The 21,762-nt window shown below is 40.4% G+C and overlaps 1 protein-coding gene and 1 long non-coding RNA gene across 3 annotated transcripts in view; one reads left to right on the top strand and one right to left on the bottom strand.

The window, feature by feature from the left end:
• The window catches only part of AP1AR (adaptor related protein complex 1 associated regulatory protein), a 34,524-nt gene extending 21,265 nt beyond the window's left edge, over positions 1–13,259 (bottom strand). Inside the window, exon 1 of one of the 2 annotated variants that reach the window (XM_046656532.1) lies at positions 12,795–13,259. In XM_046656532.1, the coding sequence (XP_046512488.1) occupies positions 12,795–12,877 (83 nt within the window). In that variant the 5' untranslated portion in view covers positions 12,878–13,259. The remainder of the gene's footprint in view (positions 1–12,794) is intronic. The other variant, XM_046656531.1, reaches the window with a different exon arrangement.
• A 128-nt stretch (positions 13,260–13,387) lies between these two features.
• On the top strand, positions 13,388–20,121 carry LOC124236738 (uncharacterized). The gene is made up of 3 exons (XR_006887859.1): positions 13,388–14,052; positions 16,177–16,294; positions 19,330–20,121. It is a non-coding gene; the product is annotated as an uncharacterized LOC124236738 (long non-coding RNA).
• The last annotated feature ends 1,641 nt before the right edge of the window (positions 20,122–21,762 follow it).

Genomic DNA, 21,762 nt, shown 5'->3' with positions numbered 1-21,762 from the left:
AAACAAGATAAAGAGAAATTGAATCATAGTATAAAACTAGCAACTTGGTACCAAGTACTTAAAGTACATTTTCAACAACCTTCAATAAAAGTTAAATCTTAGAAGGAAGGATAAAAAACAAAATCACTAAAAGCAGCAATGTCTATTGCAAAGGCCTGGCTCTTGATTACTGCTGCTTAGTTTAGAGAACTAACATTTTGCTTTCTTCAACTTGAAAAAAAAGGTCAAGATTTTATTGACATGAAGTTTCCAACTATATATGATACTACAAAAACCAAAGTATAACAACAAGCTATTACTATAATGGAGAGCAAAGAGAGAGTCATTTACTGGGTACCTATAATGGGCTAGGGTTTGTTTTTTTTTTAGGAAGATTAGCCCTGAGCTAACATCTGCTGCCAATCCTCCTCTTTTCGCTGAGGAAGACTGGCCCTGAGCTAACATCCATGCTCATCTTCCTCTGCTTTATATGTGGGATGCCTACCACAGCATGGCTTGCAAGCAGTGCCATGGCCGCACCCGGGATCCGAACCCGCGAACCCCGGGCCGCTGAAGTGGAATGTGCATACTTAACTGCTGTGCCACCAGGCTGGCCCCATGGACTAGGTTTTATATGTAGTATGAGCTTAATTTTTATATGTATCCTTTCCACAATAATCCTATGAGGTACTGTAATCTTATTGGATATCTGCATTGTCCAATATGATAGCCACTAGCTGTGGCTACTGAGCACTTGAAATGTGGCTAGTCTGAATTGAGAAGGCTATTTCAAATACACACTGCATTTTTAAGACTTAGTACCAAATAAAAAGAATGTAAAATATCTGACTCCAATAACTAGGCTCTTTTCAACATATAACCATGATCAAACATAGATAAGTCTCTTTCAGGTCTTCCTCAATTCTTCCTCCCTCCAAGTTCAACAGAACCAGTTCTGCAGTTGGAAACACTGCTGTGCACCTTCCAACACTGTGAGTCCAGGTGGGAATTGAAGTGTGCTGATTTTATATGTAATGCTGCTTGCAATATATGCTTTAATATACTCTTAAAAGAAAAAATAAGTTTGTACTATTCATAAAGCATTTATTATATTATTCCTATAAAGTTTTTCACTAAATATTGGGGATAAATAAATCTGATGACACTTAAAATTAAAAGAAAATCTGGTTAACACTGTCATCATTAACTTCTTAAGAATCTAAGAATTGGGGCCGTCTCCGTAGCCGAGTGGTTAAGTTCGTGCGCTCCGCTGCGGCGGCCCAGGGTTCGGATCCTGGGCGCGGACATGGCACCACTCGTCAGGCCACATTGAGGCGGCGTCCCACAACTAGAAGGACCTGCAACTAAGATATACAACTATGTACCTGGGGGGTTTGGGAAATAAAGCAGGAAAAAAAAAAAAAGATTGGCAACAGTTGCTAGCCCAGGTGCCAATCCTTAAAAAAAAAAAGGATGATTGGCAACAGATGTTAGCCTAGGTGCCAATCTTTTAAAAAAAAAAAAAAGAATCTAAGAATAAAGGAGATTGGCCATCCTACATTTGTAGACCTATTGTTAGCATATAAGTGGGTCATACTATACAAAACTCCCAAAATTTACTAAAAACACCATAAAGTAAATCAGTACAGAACAATTTAAGATTTTTCTATTATATAAACATAATTGCTTACAAATGGGAAGCTAAGAACCACACTCGTTTCCATATTTGTAACATTTGACTAAAGGTATTGAACCTGAAATTAATCTTATTTATAAATGATAACGTAATTCAATGAAAAAACTCCCAAGTTCATATGGACCAGAGATACTCAGAGGAGTGAATGTTGGCGGCATTACAGAAAACATGAGAAAATGGCAACAGTAAATCCAGGGAGGCATCCATCGCCCACCCTTGGGCAAAAATCAATATAATTAATGTTATTATTACTGACAAGAGACTATACCTCTGACAGTAGAGATAAGAAAGAAAGAAAAGGTATGGGTCCCTGAACTGGACACCATACATAAAAATGCCTCCAATGATATGTGTTTAGTGCTAACAGCTGTTCTGGTAAAGCAGTCATTCTCAGACTTTGGCACATAACAATCACCTTGTTAAAAATGAAGATACTGACCACACCTCAGGTTGATTTACAGAGCCTGGGTATTACACACTGTTCTGCTCACCTATTTGTCTAGCCATGTGCCAATACAACAGGGTTTCAATAATTAGAATGTATTATCTGATAGGCAAGTTGCCTTCCTCAAAATTTGCAGGCCATCTTTGGTCCTTTGCTCTTCCATAAAAATTGTCAGAATTAGCTTGTCAAGTTTTAGTGGAATTGTTGGAATTGCACTGAATTGAGATCTTTCTATCCATGAAGACGATATTCTCCTCCATTTATTTTAGCTTTTCATTTTTAAATGTTGTTTTAGTCTAACACATCCATTATTGATTTAGTCCTAACTTCTTATATTTTTCATTGCTAATACAGACAGTAATTTTTAAAATATCTATTCTCTGTTGGTGTATAGGAATACAATAAAATTTTAATACAAATATTAGATAGCATTGCACATTAACAGATTGGAAAAATATCTGATAATATCAAGTGTTTGGAAGTAGAACAATGAAAATCCACTGTTGGTAAAAGTATGAACTGGTATAATTACTTTGAAAGTTTGACATTTTCTAGTAAATAAAAAGATGTGCATGAGCCATGACCTAGGAAGCCCACTCCTAGGTATATATACCTAAAGAATCTCCTGTAGGGGCCGGCCCTGTGGCCGAGTGGTTAAGGTTGCGTGCTCCACTTCTGCAGCCCAGGGTTTCGCCAGTTCGAATCCTGGGCACGGACATGGCATCATTCATCAAGCCATGCTGAGGTGGCATCCCACATGCCACAACTAGAAGGACTCACAACTAAAAATACACAACTATGTACCGGGGGGCTTTGGGGAGAAAAAGGAAAAATAAAATCTTAAAAAAAAAAAAAAAAAGAATCTCTTGTAGATGTGCACAAAGAGCATTGATAAGAATGTTAACTGAAGTTGTTTGTAAAAGCAAAATAACTCGAAATAATCTAAATGTTCATCAACACAAGAATAAATTAATTATGGCCTATTCACATAATGAAACACTACACAGGAGTAGAAATGAATGAGTCAGAGCTACCTGTATGAAAATGGGAATACTGAATGAATATTCCAGTTAAGAAGCACTACCCTAAATCAAAGACTTAATGTTCACTGTATTTAGAGTGACTACAGGGGAATAAACCCATCATTGTTTCCTTCAATTTAGAGGAGTAAACTTGAGTCCACAAAAGCAGCTGCTCCTGCAAGTGCCAGGAACCACGTGAATCCAAGAGAAATCAGTGGGGATAAATGCATAGAGAGTGAATACATGAATAATGTATGCAATTAATCTTGAGTCTAAGCAAGAAATGATGACAGCCTGCACTAGAGTGCTGTAAGAGAAATGGGTAGATTAAAAATGAGAGACGATGGGGAGGAGTGTCAGAATCCCAGTGGAGATGTCACAGTAAAGGAGGAGGAGTCAGGATGGAGGTACAAGAGAAAAGTAAATGTGGCAAATCCAAGAAGGAAGACTTAAATGCCGGGGGTGAAAAGGCTAAAAGACAAAGTGAGGTGACAAGCCTGGAAGAGTCCTCTAGGAACACACCAGGATCACATCAAAAAAAGCTGAGTTGTGAGGAAAATGGTTAAAGTCACATCACGTGTGCATTTTACTTTCAGGAACTTAGCCATATACCCTGGGGGAAGGAGGAGGTGAGGAAATAATGTGGGCAACAATCCACCATTCTATTCAAGAATGTGTGTATTCAGGTGTATTAATTGTGGTGAAAGTTGAGCTGCTGAAATAGTTCCACAAACAACGATTTAAAGAAAACAGAAGTCTATTTTCCCTCTTTCTAAACAGTCTAGATCTCCCCAAAGTCATCCATGGACATTCATTTACACATAATCCTTATGTCCCGAGAGCAGTCTCAAAGTGAGGTAAACTAAGTTGCCGTATATCCCTTCTACTACTGCTGCTGATGTGAAAGTGGACTCAAACATGGAAAGGATAGAAAAGAGGGAGGAAAGACAGGCTATCCACTCTGAGCAATGGGGCACGTAAAGGAATTTGGAAGTCTGAAAGTAATGTGGTATAAAAGTGGAGACTCTTGAGCATATATTTATCAGTGTTATCAAGGCAGATATCAAGACGATCTTTTATTACGGATAAAACCAGTTTCATCAAGGATGGACTGAAAATGCAGTCTTTTATGCTTCTCTGTTATTTTGCATAAATACTCTTTTATACCAAAGTGACTTAAGTCAAAGACAAATGAAAAATTCCCACAAATCCTACAATGGAGTTTTCCTTTTCTTCATATTCTTCTGTATAATATTTGTTAAAATTAAACAGGAAAGTCTTTTCCTATATCTTCTGTTTGACATTATAAATAAATGACGAAGAATCATGGTAAATTGTTCCAAAGTCTATTAAAAATTAAAAGCTTCCCAAGACTCTTTTTCTGAACAAAAATTGGAAAGGTTACAAATCAGATGCCTGGCAAAAACTGTTACAGTGAAGATGACGGACACGTTGTTTTTCAATTAGCATCAAATACTTCAATGGAGCTCTAATCATTTAAATCTCAAAGGACGATCCATCAACAGATTTTCCAGGTAGAGATAGCATCAACATAGGTGGTAATAATAAAGTAATAATATTTACTGTTTAATAAGCCCCTCCCTAATGAAGGCAAATTTAGTAAGAATGGATGTTCAGAAAATGTATTTTATACCTCAGAAGAAAAGAGACAAATCTTCTTGCTAATTATGTTAAAGACAGAAAACATGGGTTAAAAGAACAAGTCACTGCCCTTTAAGAGGAGCCTGATTTAGAGGAAACAGTAACTAGAAGGGATCTTAGAGGTCTTTTAGTTTTTATCATTCATCCTCTCAATCTGTGTGCAGCAACTGAAATTGTTGACCACCCACTTCTTTGAAACTGTCGCCACTTATAAGTCTGTGATACTGAAGGTTCTAATTATTCTTACTTCCCTGGGTTACTGAATGACAGACACAGCTATGTATTTAAAATACAAAAGTGAATGTATTTTCCCAAGAGGCTTACAGTCTAACAGGAAAGACACACAGGTAAATTAACAGCTACCATGCTCTGAGAAGGATATATTCAGATGAGGAGCATCAAAAATCAGCCAGAGGAGGAATCAGGCCCCCAAGTAGTGGAAAGGAATGTTTCAGGGAGCAGTGGGTAGCAAAGGCAAAGGACAATGAAAAAATCAAGACCATATTCACTAATTCTGTCCACAAGTATTTACTGAACATCTACTACATACTAGGCATGTAGCTTGGAGCCGAGTATTCAACAGCAAGCAAAAACAGGTATGGACTCCTCCTTCCTTTACACTGACAGCAGAAGACAGACATTAACCAAATAATCCTACTATTTCAGGTATAATTATAACCTGAGGAAGTGCTGAGAAGGAAGACGGTTTCTTTTCTTTCTTTTTTTTTTGTGGAAGATCAGCCCTGAGCTAACATCTGCTGCCAATCCTCCTCTTTTTGCTGAGGAAGACTGGCCCTGAGCTAACATCCGTACCCATCTTCCTCTACTTTATATGTGCAACACCTACCACAGCATGGCTTGCCAAGAGGTGCCATGTCTGCACCCGGGATCCGAACCGGCAAACCCTGGGCCGCCGAAGCAGAATGTGTACACTTAACTGCTGTGCTACCGGGCCGGCCCCGGAAGACAGTTTCTTGATGGTATGAGGATTTATCCCTGAGGGTACGAGATGCTTTGGGAAGACTTCTGTAGGAAATAAACTTTGAGCTGGCATCCAGAAGATGAGTGAGTAGGAGTTGTCCAAGCAAAAAGGGAAGAAACGGAATCAAGTAAAGTATGACACAGATGAGACCAAAAAAAAAAAGGAAGGCAAGGAATAGATAATGCAAGGCCTTGAAAGTTACATTAAAGATTTTGGTCAATATCTTAGAAGTACAGTAAACCAGTAAAAACTTTTAAGCTGTGTTTGTATCCTAGATTTGCATTTAAGATCACTCTGGCTCCAGAGTGCAGAATAAACTGACAAAGGTCAGGAACAGATATGGGGAGACCAGCTGGTAGTCTATCAACTCAGTCACAAATATTTATTGAGTGTCTACTATGTGGCAAGCAGTGTCAGGGCACTGGATATGTAGGAATACACAAATCAAAGTCCCTGACCTCATGAAATTCATACTCTATTGGGGGGAACAGACAAAAGACAAATAAACAAACACTCAGAGTCTATAGTCATGGAGTGGAAAGTGCTGTGAAGGAAAATAAAGTAGTGTCAGAAAATGGTGAATGAGGAGGAGTGCTATTTTAACACAGAGTACTGGAAATCTAGGCAAAAAATGACAGCTTGGACTAAGGTGGCAGTGGTTAGCGAAGTGATGGATTGAAAAGCTATTTAGGAGACACAAAAAAATTAGGTTTTGGGGATGACTAGAAATGTGGGATGATGGGGAGTAGTGTCAAAGATACTCCTAGGTTAGTGACTATATGCATGCTGTTCTTTAAAGAAAATACAGTAGAAGAGTCGAGTCTAAGTTTGAAGAACTCCAACATTTAATGACTGAGGTGAAGAAAATGAGCATTCACAGGAAGATAGATCCATTTAAGGCCAATACCCAGGGAGGCAGATGGAAAATGTAGGGACTGTGAAGTCACAGGAGTTAAGGGAGATGTCAACAGCATCTAATGCTGCTAAAAGATCACGTACAGTAAGGATTAACAGTACCCACTGGATTAGGATGGATGTTTTAATGTTATGATGGTGGGGGAAGGAAGGGGAACAGTGACAGGGAGAGTGAACATTAGCTTGCTTTGAAGACTGAGCAAGAAGTGAGGAAGTGGAGATATCAATACTAGACAATTCTCTAAGTGTTAAAGGGAAAAGACAGGAGGTAGGGTAATAGCTGGAGGGAGATGCAGAGTCTACGTTAAGGTTTAGTGTTTGTTTCTTTTTGGTTTTCAGATTAGAGAGGCACAAGCTCAAATGGGTATTGGCAAGAGGGGAGAGCTACAAATATAGAAGACCAAAGGATCTCTACTAAAGCGAGGAGGGTGTAGAGGTAGGAAAGATGTAGGAGCCATTCGGAAGTATCATCTACGGACCTGACAACCTGGATTTGGAGGTAAGTGAAAGGGGGGTGTAATATGATTCACAGGTTCACGACTTAGGTGACTATACACTGTCTTACTACTCACAAGGCAGGACACAAAGTAGTAGAAATGGCTTGGGCTTTAAAAAAGAGAAAAAAGAAAGAGGAAAGGGTTATAAGAAAGATGAGCTCAACTTTACAAACTGCATTTGAGGTTATGTTTGATACCCAAGTGGAAATACTTAGCAGGCAATTAGGTATTTCAGAGCTCAGACTGGGACAACTGAGCTCATTAGCATGCAAGCAGCAGTCAAGTCAGGTGTTTTCGTGCCATCACCCAGGGAAAGTACATTAAGGAAGAAAAATATATGAGGGAAGAAGAGAGAGGTTCAGAACAGAGCCCTGGGGAGTCTTAAGGGTGTAACACAGAATGTTCAAGAAACTCAAATCCATTTAAGTCTACTACTGTTTTCCTTCCTAACTTCTGAAATTTCAACAGAAACATCCTACACCTGTATATTTTTCAAAGCTGACAAACATGTAGAAAACTGAAATGAATCTCTCAATGACACTACTTATTACTATATTTTAGCAATATATATTGCGATAAAATATTTTTTAAATTCTTAGTGCTCTATATAGTATCTTTTTTTTTTTAAAAAAAAGTAAGCTAACATAGAACTGGTAGGATGTGTGTTTATGTGAATGAGTGGTGTTTTTGCCAAAGTTAAGGAATTACCTAGAGACCAAAAAAAAACATATAAGAGAATACACTGTTTTCTAGATCTTACAAGTTCATAAATAATATTCTCTGGCTATTCATTCAATAAACATGAGATACTGAGAGTGGAGAGAGAGAAAGATAAGACACAGTCCCTGACCTTGAGGATCTCTCAACCCATTTCATGGTATGTACCAGGAGTCAGCAAACTATGGCCCAGGGGACAGACCTGGCTCAGTGCTTGTTTCTGTAAGTAAAGTTTTATCGCAGCACGGTTACATACATCCATCTGTTTACATTGTCTATGGTTGCTTCTGTGCTAAAACAATGTTGAGTGGTTACAACAGAGACCTTATGGCATACAAAGCCTAAAATAAGTATTATCTGGCCCTTTACAGAAAAAGTTTGCCAATCCCTGATATACAGCAATTTAAGGCTACAGAAAATATTATTTCCTCAGGGAAATAATATTGTCTCAGGGGTTGGAGCAGGTTTCACAGGGAAAGTAATATTTAAGGATAAGTAAAAGGTGCAGCACCAAGAAGAGGAAAAGAAGAATAAATATCACACATAAAGGCACAGGATGTGAGAACACTGTATTTTAGGAAACAGGAACAAGGATAGTCCATCTGGTATATAGGATATTGGACAAGTGAAAGAATGGCAGAGAACACTTTACTGGTTTCCCCCTGCCTATGCTGCCAAGCTCATGTGCACAGGGAGTAAAATCTACAATTTTAATTCTATACTCTAGGGAAAATATAATTAGAAAACATAATTAGACTGGTAAAACAGATTAAGGTTATCTTGTCAGGAGTTTAAACTTGATTCTACTCTCATTTGGAAGGTTATCATTTATCAAAAAAGTTTAAATTTTAAGATTTATGAATAAGTTTTTTGAAATTAGAATAGATTCAGTGTTTTCCTTTTAATGTGATTCTCACTATTTGCATTGACATGAATTTCTGAATGAGAGAACAAGAGTGACATTACAACTCTTCACCCAAATGCAGAACTGCACATAATCCTGAGTACACAAATGGACGTTATGTTGCACACTGAATGCAACACAACTCATCAACTGTTACAGAAGGAAAAAAAGGCTGAGCAATATAGATGCAGAAAACAGGACGCAGATGGAAGTCGTTAAGCAAGGGAATGGCATGATCCGGCATGGGTTTTGCAAGCCTAAAATGACAGGAAGGGAAGATGGACTGAAGTGTGAGAGAGACAATAGGGAGAGCAGTCTAGAAGCCAGTGACCACGTGATCTGAAAGACAAACTTTAAGGTAGAAGTAAGGGAAGGAAACGTTCAGTATGTATTATGGAGAGACTGAAGAGCTGATTAGAGAGAGGAAGAGGACTATGAAGTTTGTAGCTTAGAAAACTGTGAATGGAGCTGTTCAGTGAATTAGGGAATACATGAAGCAGGGAAGAAGAAATCTGGGAGAAAGAAAACACACTATTTGAGATACTGTTTGGAACAGATTAGCTATTTTAGATAGGTTGGTTTGAGAAGCCTTGGCACAGCCAAGTGTATCTCTTCAGCAGGCAACTGAAAATACCGAGCTGAACCTCTGAGAAGGTCTGTTCAGAAGATGTGAGATTGGAAATGGTGGTGGGTGAAATCACAGGAACGGAAGAAATTTCTTCAGGAGTCGGTATATGTGTGAAGGGAACTAAATACAGAAGAGAAAAGACAGAGGAAAATTCCAGTAGTGGGAATAGGAACAGCCAGGACAGGAACAGGAAAAGAAGAAGATAAAAGAGATGCTGCAGAGATCAAGCGCACAGTTTCAAGAAAAGAAGAGCTTCTCACAGAGAATAAGAAGCCAAGTTGCTGAGACACAAGCAAAAGATGTTCCGGTGACAAAGTACCAGATAATGCATTGAGAGAGCGAGCAACCAAATATTTATCTACAGAATAAAAAGCCACGAGCTATTAGTGGTTAAAGGTAAAAGCTCTGAATCAGAGGGACCTGGGCTGCGATCCCACCTCCACTGCCTTGGGCATGTGACACTTTCTTTCAGTTTTCAACCTATAATGTATGTAATAGTACTTACCTTCCTCACAGGACTGTGGTGAGGAACAAATAAGATAATGTACTTACTTGAGTGCCTGGCACATAGGAAGTAATCGAATGTTGGCAGCTATTATTAAAATCATTTTTACCAGGTAAGGAAACAGCAAATTATTGTAAACTATTGCCTGAAGGCAACTTTGCTGCTGGAGCCAAAAAGGCCAACAAATGTGAAATATCTAGAAAGATACAAAATATGATCATACTTTTATATAAAACTATAGTATATCTTAACTGGAACCAGTGTGTGGAATTACACAAGATAAAAATAGGAATTAAAATACAGCACAACAAAACATAATTGGGTCTTCAGTTTCAGCAAGAAAAAACTAAGAACACAGTGTCTATACAAAAGATTTCTAGTACTGCCCAAGAAAACAGGGGAACTGACCAGCAGATGGAGCCCTCTAGAATGTGTTGGTAGGCAAAACTCCCTATAGTGAAGAAAGATGTCTAAATTTTATTCCTCAAAGACATTAAACTCCTTCTGCATTAATCACCAAATAACGTCATTAGTAGCAACGTTTCTGACATCCCTCAACACTGATATTGATATTTGACTAGTCCACAGATACTCTAGAATATAAAATGCTAGAATTCTCTAATATTCTATAAATTAAAAACTTGGTAATTCTGGCTCTGAAATTAGATAGTGGAAAGTGAGTGGTCTAACTCTGAGATGGCCCTGGGAAATCTACAAGGCTAGGAAACTAGGCCCTGGATCATATAGCACTGTTGCAACGTCCAGCTTAAAGCAGCCTAAGAACGCCCAGGATTCTTCTACCTGTGGTCACTACAGTGACAAATACAAATCATATCAAGTTTTTGTAATTACTCTTAAACTTTTTGGCCTTTACATAAACTACTAGTTAACTCTCTTGACCTATACCTGAAAGAAAATCAGAACTATTGGGTGATTAAAAAAAAAAAAAGCAACTAAAATGAGAGGCAAAGTTTAACCTTATTCTGTAAATAACAATGAACTATATGCATCTGTCTCTGAATGTTTACTAGAAGCTCCCAAAATAATACCAAAGTGAATCAGAAGATTCAAGTAAAGGAACTGTCCAAACCTACATTTATGGATTAAAACAAGCAGGATCGATATCACCATTATATGGTTTTAGATGAGTGTTCACAACCCACAGACTTTCACTGCTGCAACAGGACTCGTCTGTTCAAGGAGTTTTGTCCACAACCAGAAGATACAGATCCAACCATGATGTTTTTATGGCCTATCTACAGACATTTAACACGAACAGTGACTCACTGATTTCCCCCGTCCCTTCTCTATGCTGCAGAAAGTAAAATCTACAATTTTAACACTATAAGGAAAACATAATTAATTTGTAAAGTCACCATAAAAGAACAAAACAAAAATCCCACAGACGCCACACAATGAGGTTTAAAGTCAAACATAAATGATTTTTGCTTACCCAATTAGAGTATGGGACCCTATTTTTAGAGTTAGAATTTAACACTCACCAACTACAAATGAAATATTAACAACGCCAAAGATTTTGTGGCATCTAGTCCTTAGGAGAGCCTATTTAAGCCGCTTGATTACATGGGCGCATCCATACAGAAAAATCAGAAGTAAATTAGATGACTCTGGTTGACAAGATAAAACAGCTGCCAGGTTTGCCTGTAGCAGCCCTTAAGTCAGGGAAACCAAAATACTAAACTAGGGACAAAATCTTGAAGTCTACTTTTTCATTGGAGGGATACTTAGGGTACAACCTCAGCTACTGTGTATCAGAGAGGTGACACAATACCTGATGACGAATGAGTGAGTCATATATATTGTAAGATCTGCATCACCAAAAAATCCAAATTACAAATCACTTGGCTTCAATTTGTGTAGGCTGAACACCTTATTATCTAATAATGGTTAAAGAAGACACTTTCTGAAAACTTAGCAGCTGTTCCAGAAAGTGCAAAATTAATGTCTTATTCCTTACATAAAGTGGCTTGGTTCAGATTTCCAATTCTAAGTCTGAATTCTTGGGAGATATCTAACAACAACAAAGCCAACTTCAAAAGGATGTGTTCTAATTCTTTCAATACCCTATGAAATAAAAAACACAAAAACGGAATAATTATTAAATTGTCCTATTCTATGGCTGGTCTGAGTAGAAAAACTTATGCATATCCCAGTTTTAACCAACAGAAGGGAGGTTCGGAAGGACTGTGATTTCCCCCATATTACAAAGCTTGTGGGTAGCAATCAGGGTATCGCATTCCTCTCGAAATTCCAAAAAATTAATATTACAAAGCTACACACTGCCCCTCTTGTTATCAGCACCAAGAATCCGAATGCCCACTGGAAACCCTGTAATTCGGCACGTCTTTGTACATATCAAAGAGTCACTCAAATGTCTGAAACCTTATTTTACTCCAGCATTCAAACGACTACGAGAAATGGCTCTGAGGCATCAACTTTTTGGAGCCAGATTCTCACCTGCTGTCAGAGCCAGAGAGGACCAAACAGGGAGCTACCACCCTTGGCATGAAACCCCAGCTCCGCGCAGGGTGTGTCCGGGTTGCCGTGGAGCCTGTTCCACGGCCCGTCCGTGGGAGGGTGCCCAGGCTTCCTGGCGATGAGGCCTCCCGTGACTTTTCCCCGCGTGACAGCGCGCCCCGGGGAGCCTGGCGGGAGCCGCAGGAGCCGCACCCCGCCCCCTTCTCTAGCTCTCTCCCGGGGCGGCCCGTCCCGACACGGGCCTCCACCACGACCACCTGCCCGGCCCCCATGCAGCCCCCCAAGCCGCCGGGGGCCGGGGAGGAGGAGCGAGTGGGCGCCGGGCCCTCCCCCGGGGGCTTACCCGCCGCCGCCTGCCACACGCTGCAGCCGCCCCGCTTCCTTGCGGAGCAGCCCGAAGCACTGCGTCCAGCAGCAGTTCCCCATCGCATGCCGCCCGGGGGCCGCCGCTCCCCCTCCTCTCCTCCCGCTCCGAGCCCAGGCCCCAGGCCCGGCAGCCGCATCCGCGCGGCACGAGCCAAAGGGGGCTTCGGGCACCGAGGGCGGGCCGGCCGGAGCGCGGCGGCGTGAGGCTGGGGCGCCGGGAGGGACCGGCGTCGGAACAAAGGCAGTGGTTACTCCAGAGGCCGCAGGGTCGCCGCCGCGCGACGGAAGCGCGCCGGGCTGCGGACTCCCGACTCCCTCGCCGCCCGCATGGCCCCTAGCTCGCCTCAGCCGCTCAGCCCGACGCCAGTGACCGCCTCCAGCCGCCGGAGGAGGCCAGTCCCCGCAGGTGGCGCGCACAGGCCCCGCCCTCCCGCGCACCCGGCCGGCGCCTCGCCGCCGACGCCGCCACACCCCCGCCTCTCCCGGGCCCCCATAGGGCGCGCCCCCGGCGGCCCCGCCTCCTCCGGCGACTGGGCCTGACGTCACTTCCGCCAGCTGCGGGGTCAGCCCCGGTCCCTGCAGAGGGCTGCTTCCCGGGTGTGGGCGTGTGTTTTGTTGGATCTTGACCCGGCTGGGAAATCTCCTTTTCTCCTTGCAGTTCGCGCCGCTGTGTCCCGAGCGTCACTGGTGTCGCACCGTCAGGGCTCAGCCTTCGAGCCCGTACCGGAGGCTTGTGAGCGGCTCACCTGGAGCCCCGGGCCGGGAGTCATCGTGTGTGAAGGGCGCTCTCTGGGCGGCGTGCGCTTGGATTTCGTTAATACGGCACCTAAGTGGCAGATAGAGTCAGGGACCGATGGAAGTTGTTTTGAACGCACCGAGAATTTGTTCTCCTCCGGCTTCTAGTTTGCGTTTCAATCCCCAAACTGTCAGTGTTGTAGGGAGACTTATTAATGGTGCCCTACTGGCCTCATTTTGTTTTGCTTAAAGTCGTATCTTCAGATAATTTAGGATGGGGGGTTGAGGTCCAGAAGAAATGAGACGGCTAGGGTTTTTCAGGGACACCAGCATTACCAGTCCAAGCGCGCTGCCCAGAACCGTGGCAGATGGAGGAGAGAGCTACTCTGACGCGTCTTGGTCTTCGGCGCCCTCCTCAAGCGCTCCTGTAAATCTCGGTTTTTGTGTGTAGCTGGCCTTAAAATCAGGTATAAGGCGTGGATTAGTAAACGCCTAGTCCAGTAAGTAGATGGGATGCTTTGGTTTACTAACCAGATATGTCCATCTTTAGCCTGTGTTCCTTAACCTAGGAAAATTGTTACATTTTAGAAAATTGTTATTAACGATAAAGTGTTCATTGCGCTACTCATTTTCTTGCTTCCTGAAATCTAGACCGACCTGGGTTTCAATCTTAGCACTGCTACTTAGGTAATTTTGACCTTATTTGGGTGTTAGTCGTTTTTGTAATCAAGTGCGTAGGGATACCTTTGGCCCAGTAGTCTGCAACCTGAATGTTGGTGGAATGACTGAATGACTTCCTGAATAATGACTTTGTTTCCTTTCCCCCTTTGAGTCCCTGGAATTAGGCAAATATATTCATGAAATGGTCTTTAAAATTCAACTATAATTTTTAAAGAATCCTGTGGATAGTCATCCTATGGAACACTATTCAGCAACAAAAAGAACATACATACTATCCACACTCGCCTTAAATGAATCTGCAGGAAATTATACTGAATGGAAAAGCTAACATATTCTATAATTCCATTTATATAACATTCTAGAAATGACAAAATTATATCCAGAAATGACAGATCATGTGGTTGCCAGGGGTCAGGGAGTGGGGGATGGATCCTTTTGGTGATGGGAAACCTGTTATCTTGGTTGTATCAATGTCAATATCCTGTTTGTGATATTGCACTATAGTTTTGCAAGATGGTATCATTGGGGGAAACTGGGTAAAGGGTACATATGGTGACTTCTCTATATTATTTTTTACAACTGCATTTGACAGAATTATCTCAAAAGAAAAAGCTTAATTTAAAAAATGCAACTGTACACACTTGATGGGCATTTTCTTTTAGGCATTCTTATAAACCTTTATTAAAAGTAAATCTGATCTGAGTTAAGGATATGAATAATCCTCAGAATCAATACAAATGATTAAAAAATTGACTTTATGAATCAAAACAATGCAAATCAAAACACAATGAGAAGTCGTTCACTTGTCAGATTGACAAAAATTTACCAATGAAATGTTCAGTCTTTGCTTGGAACCAGTGGGAGGGTCCAGTGAAATTCTATTCTGAACTGTTGGGGAGAAACTCATTCTGAAAAGTCATTTGGAAATATTTATCAAGAATCAGAAACAAACTAAATGCTCAAAAATTGAAGGATGGTTAAATTTGCTGCTATATTCTTATAAATATTATATAACCATCAAATGTTTTTTGAAAAAACTTTAATAACATATCAAAATGCTGCTGAATAATGTTGTGTGAAAAAAATCAGGTAGAAAATTATATACATTATGTGTTCCAAATCATGTTTAAAACAAAGCATCTACATTCTTACATATACATATACAGTTTTCTTTCACATATTCCTAGGAGAAAATAAAGGCTAGATGGTAAATATCAAAATATTAACAGTAATTATCTCAAGATGTGGATTTGGGGAGATTTTTTTTCTTATACTTCTCTGTTTTCTCAATTTTTTTTACGATGATCATTTAATACTTTTTTTAAAAAAATTTTTGTTTAATTTTTAAATTTTTCCTTCTCCCCAAAGACCCCTAGTACGTAGTTGTATATTTTAGTTGTGGGTCCTTCTAGTTGTGGCATGTAGCACACTGCCTCAGCATGGCTTGATGAGTGGTGCTAGATCTGTGCCCAGGATCCCAACTGGCAAAACCCTGGGCTACTGAAGCGGAGTGCATGAATTTAACCACTCGGCCATAGGGCCAGCCCCCATTTAATACTTCTGTATTCAGAAAAAAGTATTTGTTAATCTGGCCTATCAACAGAAAGGATTAATTGATAGCCAGTTCAGTTAAGTGTGATAGCAAATGCAGACATTTAGAAAGTGATGAGAACTTGAATGTAGATTATAATAAATTGAGTTGAGCTACTTAATTTTTTTCTAGAAATGTGTTAAATTACTGAGCTGATATTAAGAGTTATTGGAATTTATCCTGCAGTATTTCACCAAATTGACATCAAGAATCTTATCTTCGTTGTAATGTAGCTTTAACATTTTTTGTACATTCAGTTGAGTGATGATCTGCTATCAGTCAGAATTAGTGGGAAGAAATCCCATAACTGGAAGAGATGTTTGTAAGGCAGATGAACTCCTTCATTTTGCAGGTGAAAAAGAAGACTCCTAGAAGAATTGCATGATTTGCCCAAGGTCATACAATGAATTAAAGGCGTAAAATGAAGAAAACTCTGGTCTCCTGAGAGCAAGGCATGTGCTCCTGCCGTGGTACAGTATTGCTTCCCAACTCTACACTTGGGCATGGATATGAAATCAGTGAAGACAATAGTCAAGTGTATTCTGATAAGACTTGAGTGTTTAATTCATTACATGCAGAGCATCCATTTATATGGCAGTGGGCCAGGCCGAATATTCAATATACCAGTGAGAGACACACAGATTGTCAACAGTCATGGCCTCTTAACATCAGCTAGCTAGAGAGACCCCACCTGCCCACCTTCGGGTAACAGGCCCTTTCTTCTTCCCCATCCCTTTCATAGTTCCCTTCTCTCTAGTAGTTTATTCTGAAGTCAAAGGAAGAGTTTTTCTCATAGGTGCTCTGGAGTCAATCAGCATGCAATCCGTACCTCCAACTGTCTTCTAGATTATGTGGGTCCAAATTTGAATCTCTTTGCTTAGAACTCCTTCTATGTCAGCTAGTAGTCACTTTGGGTTGTTTTGAAATCAATTGCTACTCTCATGTTCTAGTGGTTAGGGGGCCCCCGCTAGGGGAAGAATTCTGTGCCCTCCATGATCACACTGGTCCGAACATGGACATAGACTCATCCTTTTAATTTATTGGAGCATGGTTTAGATTACCAAAATTTGCACAGGATGCTAGCTATGACCACTGTAGCATGGAGATAATGAGACAAGAATAACATTTACCTAGGGCTTTGTTGTCAGGATAAATGATTAAACACTTAATCAAGTGCTTAGTATAATATAAAAGCAAGTTCTTAGTGTAATATTGTTACAGTATAATTCCTATAATGTATTATATATACTATGCTATAATTATCTATAATACCATAAATGTAATATAAATATTAGCTTTTATTATCCACAGACTGACGGGGATTTTCATCACCAAATTATTCTTTGCTTTGTAGTCCATCCCTTGCATCCTGTGAAAAACACTAGCTTTTTCAGAATTCTACCTCTTAGACGTGCACTCAGGTGCACTCCACTCTGCTACTTGAAGTCGGGTTCTGTGAAAGTGGGCCTACGTAGAGGAAAGAGCTCTCCAGCTCTCACGCCCTTCTGTCCCACCGTCTGCCTCTTTCCAGGATGGTTGGAAATGAGAATATCCACTGACTTATGGGGAGGGGAGACCTCACCGCCTACCAACTAGGATGTTTGTCCTGGGAACCAATAGAACAATCTCATCATGACACAATAATTCAGTGTCATTATCGTTCCTAAAGTCTTATTTATTCAGCCTTAAGTAATACTGAGTGAAAGACCAATAGTACGGTCCAGGTTTCACTTGACCCAGCATTGCCTAGCTCTTTTGTACATATTTACCTCTTTGCGAAGTCAAGAGGTGAGTGCACCAAGCCTCGTTAGTGCTCAACAATGCCTTAAACACAAGCATACTGCCATAAGAGTAAGTAACACTCTGGGCACATCACGGCTTAACTTCCTACTTAAAAAACAAACATTTCTCCAAAAAAAAAAAGTCCAAATGAACCAACTCTGCCTGCAATGCAAAGAACCTTTGCACTATTGTACAGAGTGGTTTAGCTCCTTAAAATTACTGCTGGCAAATGGCTTGATTTCTGCATTGGTCCTTTACTTTACATTTGTGTAACTAAAAAGCTAAAGGGACCATTTAAGTGATTTTCCAAGAACAAAGGCATGCAAAGACGTGCTTAAAGATAAAGGGGAATGTAGAAGGGGAAATTACTTAATTTTTGGCTCAATCACCAGTGCCCCATTTATTCTGACCTTTGGGAGTGTGATGATCTTTGTTAATTGGTCAGTATCACAGAGTACAATACACACTAAGTGATTTGCTTCCTTATTGGCTCACCCAATATTTACATTTCACAAAGACAGAGATTAATAAGAACAGTTATATGATTAATAAGGAGTGTTTCCACCTGGTGGAGTTTGTTCCAGATCTCTCTTTCCTGGTCAGAAACCGCACTAGTAATGTGAACAGGGAAAATTTAACACAAGGAGTCATTAAGGAGGTAAGTAGTGGTTAATGCTAGAAGGAAACTCTAAGGTCTAACAGATATAGCTACTGCAGGGGGCAGCCACCAGCCTGGGACTGAGGAAAAGTGAACAGGGAAGGAATTTAGACATTCAGAGGAAGGCCCTACAAGGTAGACACTGAGACCTCTGAGGACAGGGTGGAAGACATAGAAATAGGCTGCCCCTTCACTGTGGTAAAGGAGAAGCTAGGTGGAAAGATGCCCACCCTCAAACCCACCTCTAGGGGTAGGGGCAGTCACCACTGAAGCTGGAGGGGTGTGGCCACTGTGGTAGACACTGCCAGGACTCCTTCCTGCTGATCCACTTGCCACCATATGGAGAACAGAACAGCAGAAAAAGAATAAATTGCTTCTTCCAGCCTGGCAGTGTTTCTCCAGTACCGTTATTGGAAGATCCCAACATAGAACCTGCCAGGAAAGGGGAAAGATAGTCTGCAGAATCCAGTTCTAGCATCAGAAAGCAGGGCAAAGAGGACAGGAGTTAAAAAGGATTGTTAATATTGATGTGATCTAGGTTAGAAAAAAAGGCTTGTCTTCTTTCTAGTTAAGGAGTTGGAATTTACAATAGCCTCAGAGTCTTGGAACCGCAGGCTGAGAAATTAACACAGAAAGTGGTTGAGGCAATGATGCCCTTGAGATGTCTTGCAAAGCAAGAACAAATTCACTCTAGGGGGGAATATACCTTCCATCTTGGTTGCACAAGATTCCTATAGATATAAGACCAAACTGAAAATGAACCTGCAATCACATATTACAAACAAACTACCATGACACAGGCAGACACAGGAAGAGTGAAAATAGAGTCAGATAGACACTGTAAAATAAGCATGTTTAAAATAGTTAAGGTCATAAAAAAGAAAGCAAGGAAATACAAAAGAATAGTTAGTTAAAATAAAACGACTAATAGGAATGAAAAAGACATTGAAATTAAGCATTAGTGGAGAGATTTCTGCTTCCAGTTAAGATGCGGAAGGACATGAAAGACACGTGGTAACAACAAAAAAAACCTCAATAAAATTAAAATCATATTTTTCTATACAGTTAGCAAGAAGGGATGAAGAAAAGAAAGCCTGGATGAACTGATTTTTAGAGAGAAATGAGGCATTCATGAATGAACAGAAAGACTCAGCAGTTTTCTACTGGGGTAGGCACCTGGACTAAATATGGGCAGCTGGAGAATTAGCCTGCCAAAGATGGAGATGAGGAGAAACCAACCAAGATGTAGACAGCCTGTGGGCTTGTGGGATGCACTGGAATCTGGAAGAAGACTGCAGTAGATTGAGTTTTCCAAAAATGGCCTTAATAGTATCTCCCATCCTACATTCTTTTTCCAAAAATGTGACATTTGCCTCCCTCCCATCGAATGGTATTGTCCATGATCCTTGCTTTGAATCTGGTCAAGTTTGTGACAATGGCGGAAATAATGATATGTGAATTCTGAGGCCAAGTCATAAAAGGTGATACAGCTTCTGCCTGGCCCTCTTGGGAGACATGACTTTGCAACCCTGACTGCAATGTAAGGAATCCACTGCTGCTGTGCTGTGAGGAAGGGTCATGTGGAGGTGTTCTGGATCATCCCAAGCTGAGTTCCCAGCCAGCAGTCAGGATCAACCAGCAGGCGTGTCATTGGAGCCACCTCTAGAGGATTCCTGCTCCCTGCCATTGTGTCACCTTCAGTCTGATCCACATAATCCCTGAATGTACTAAAATATTTTTGTTTCAAATAGTATTGTTTTATTTCAATTTAAATGTCTTCATTTCAAATGTTTAAACTGCTAAATTTGGGGTAACATGATGGAACAATAAATAACCAGAATAAGCTCCAGATTTGAAAATAAATTACTCACCTTGACAATTCTCCCCTCCATGTATACCACTCACACCCAAATATTGCCAAGAAAGCAGCAGTGGAGGAAAGCCTGGACATAGAGATCGAACGCATATTCCTCTGCATCCTCACAGTGCTTGGATTGTGGGCCCTATCAGAGTTGAGTCTAACGATGAGCCAAAATTATCTGAAGGTAACCCAACCTCCTCCCACCTCAGATTTTTAAAAAATTAAAGACAGAGTTAATGCGTTGGTAGTTAGGCTAATTATGGGTGAATTAAAGCTAAAAAACCAAGTGTGACTTGTGTCGATGAAAATAATCCATAACCAATCCATAAATGAAAATTTGGGTGAGTTTATTCTGAGCTTAAATCTGAGGATTATAACCCAGGAGAGTCTTTCTGCAAAGGAACAGAGCACTCCAAAGAAGTGGGGGTATACAGGGTGGTTTTATACCCTCAAAGAGTATGTTTCACATATGATTGAAACGTCTCTTTTACAATAGTCACGAGGCTGCTCTGTCACCACAGCGACTGATGGAAACAGCAGATAGGCCTGCTGTCTAAGTGAAGCCCGCAGGGTGGCAGGTCCATTGCCTCGAGCTGGGCGGTCACAGATTAGTGCTGCAATCAGTTCCCAGCCTAAAGAAAGATGCTTAATCTTTAAGGAGATGCCAACGTTGGGAGGGGGAGGGAAGTTGCACCTTTATCTCAAAATGTCTAAGCAGATATACAATGCATGCTCAATGGCCACAGTCAGGCCCTTTTGGAAAAAACAAAGTCAGGCCGAATTAGGTTTATACCAAATGGCTTCCTCGTATACTCCAATATATCCTATTGCTTGCCATTTTTATTTGTCACTTGACTCTGTTCAAAGTGACTTTTGGAAGAATCTGAATAGTCACCCTTGCCGTAACTGAGGAAAGGGCTTGTACTCTCTGGGAATAATCAGAACAAAACAAAAATTACACTTAAGTTTTCATTATTGTTTTACATAAATGTCTATAAATTAATTTTTTAATGGACATGAAAATAAGCAGAAAAATGAGACCATAATCAAGAAAAAGATTAGTCAATAAAAGTAGACGTAGAGATGACTCAGCTATTAGACTCCATTAACAGGAACTTTAACGCAACCATTATAAAATGTAAAAGCATATACAAGAAAACATGGATATAACAGGTGAAGACGTAGCATTTCAGAAGAGAAAGAGAAACATCAAAAAGAAGTAAGCAAATTTTAGGACTAAAAATTGTATTGAAAAATACAGTATCAAAAATTTAAAAAAGTATCAGTTGAGCTTAAAAGCAGATTTATAGTTCAGAAGAAAAGATTAGTGAACTTGAAAATAGTTCAGTAGAAATTAACTAACCTGAAGAGGAAAGGATTAGAAAAAAAAATCAGAGTGTCAACTGCCTGTGAGATAATATCACGTGGTTCAACACATTTGTGCTTGAGGTCCAAAATTTGGGGGGGAAGGAGTGGGGATTGAGAGAATTGGGTAGAAAAAAAAAGTATTTAAAGAAGAAATAATGGCAAAAACACTATTTACATTTGATGAAAAACATCAAACCACAGATCCGAAAAAACTCAACAAACCCTAAACGGGATAAGCACAAAGAATCCACACCTAGGCATGTCATAGT

This window comes from Equus quagga, chromosome 3 (genome assembly GCF_021613505.1).
Source record: "Equus quagga isolate Etosha38 chromosome 3, UCLA_HA_Equagga_1.0, whole genome shotgun sequence".
Lineage (NCBI taxonomy): Eukaryota > Metazoa > Chordata > Mammalia > Perissodactyla > Equidae > Equus > Equus quagga.
Note: the sequence above shows the minus strand (reverse complement) of the source record. Positions and strands in the feature narration are given on the sequence as shown.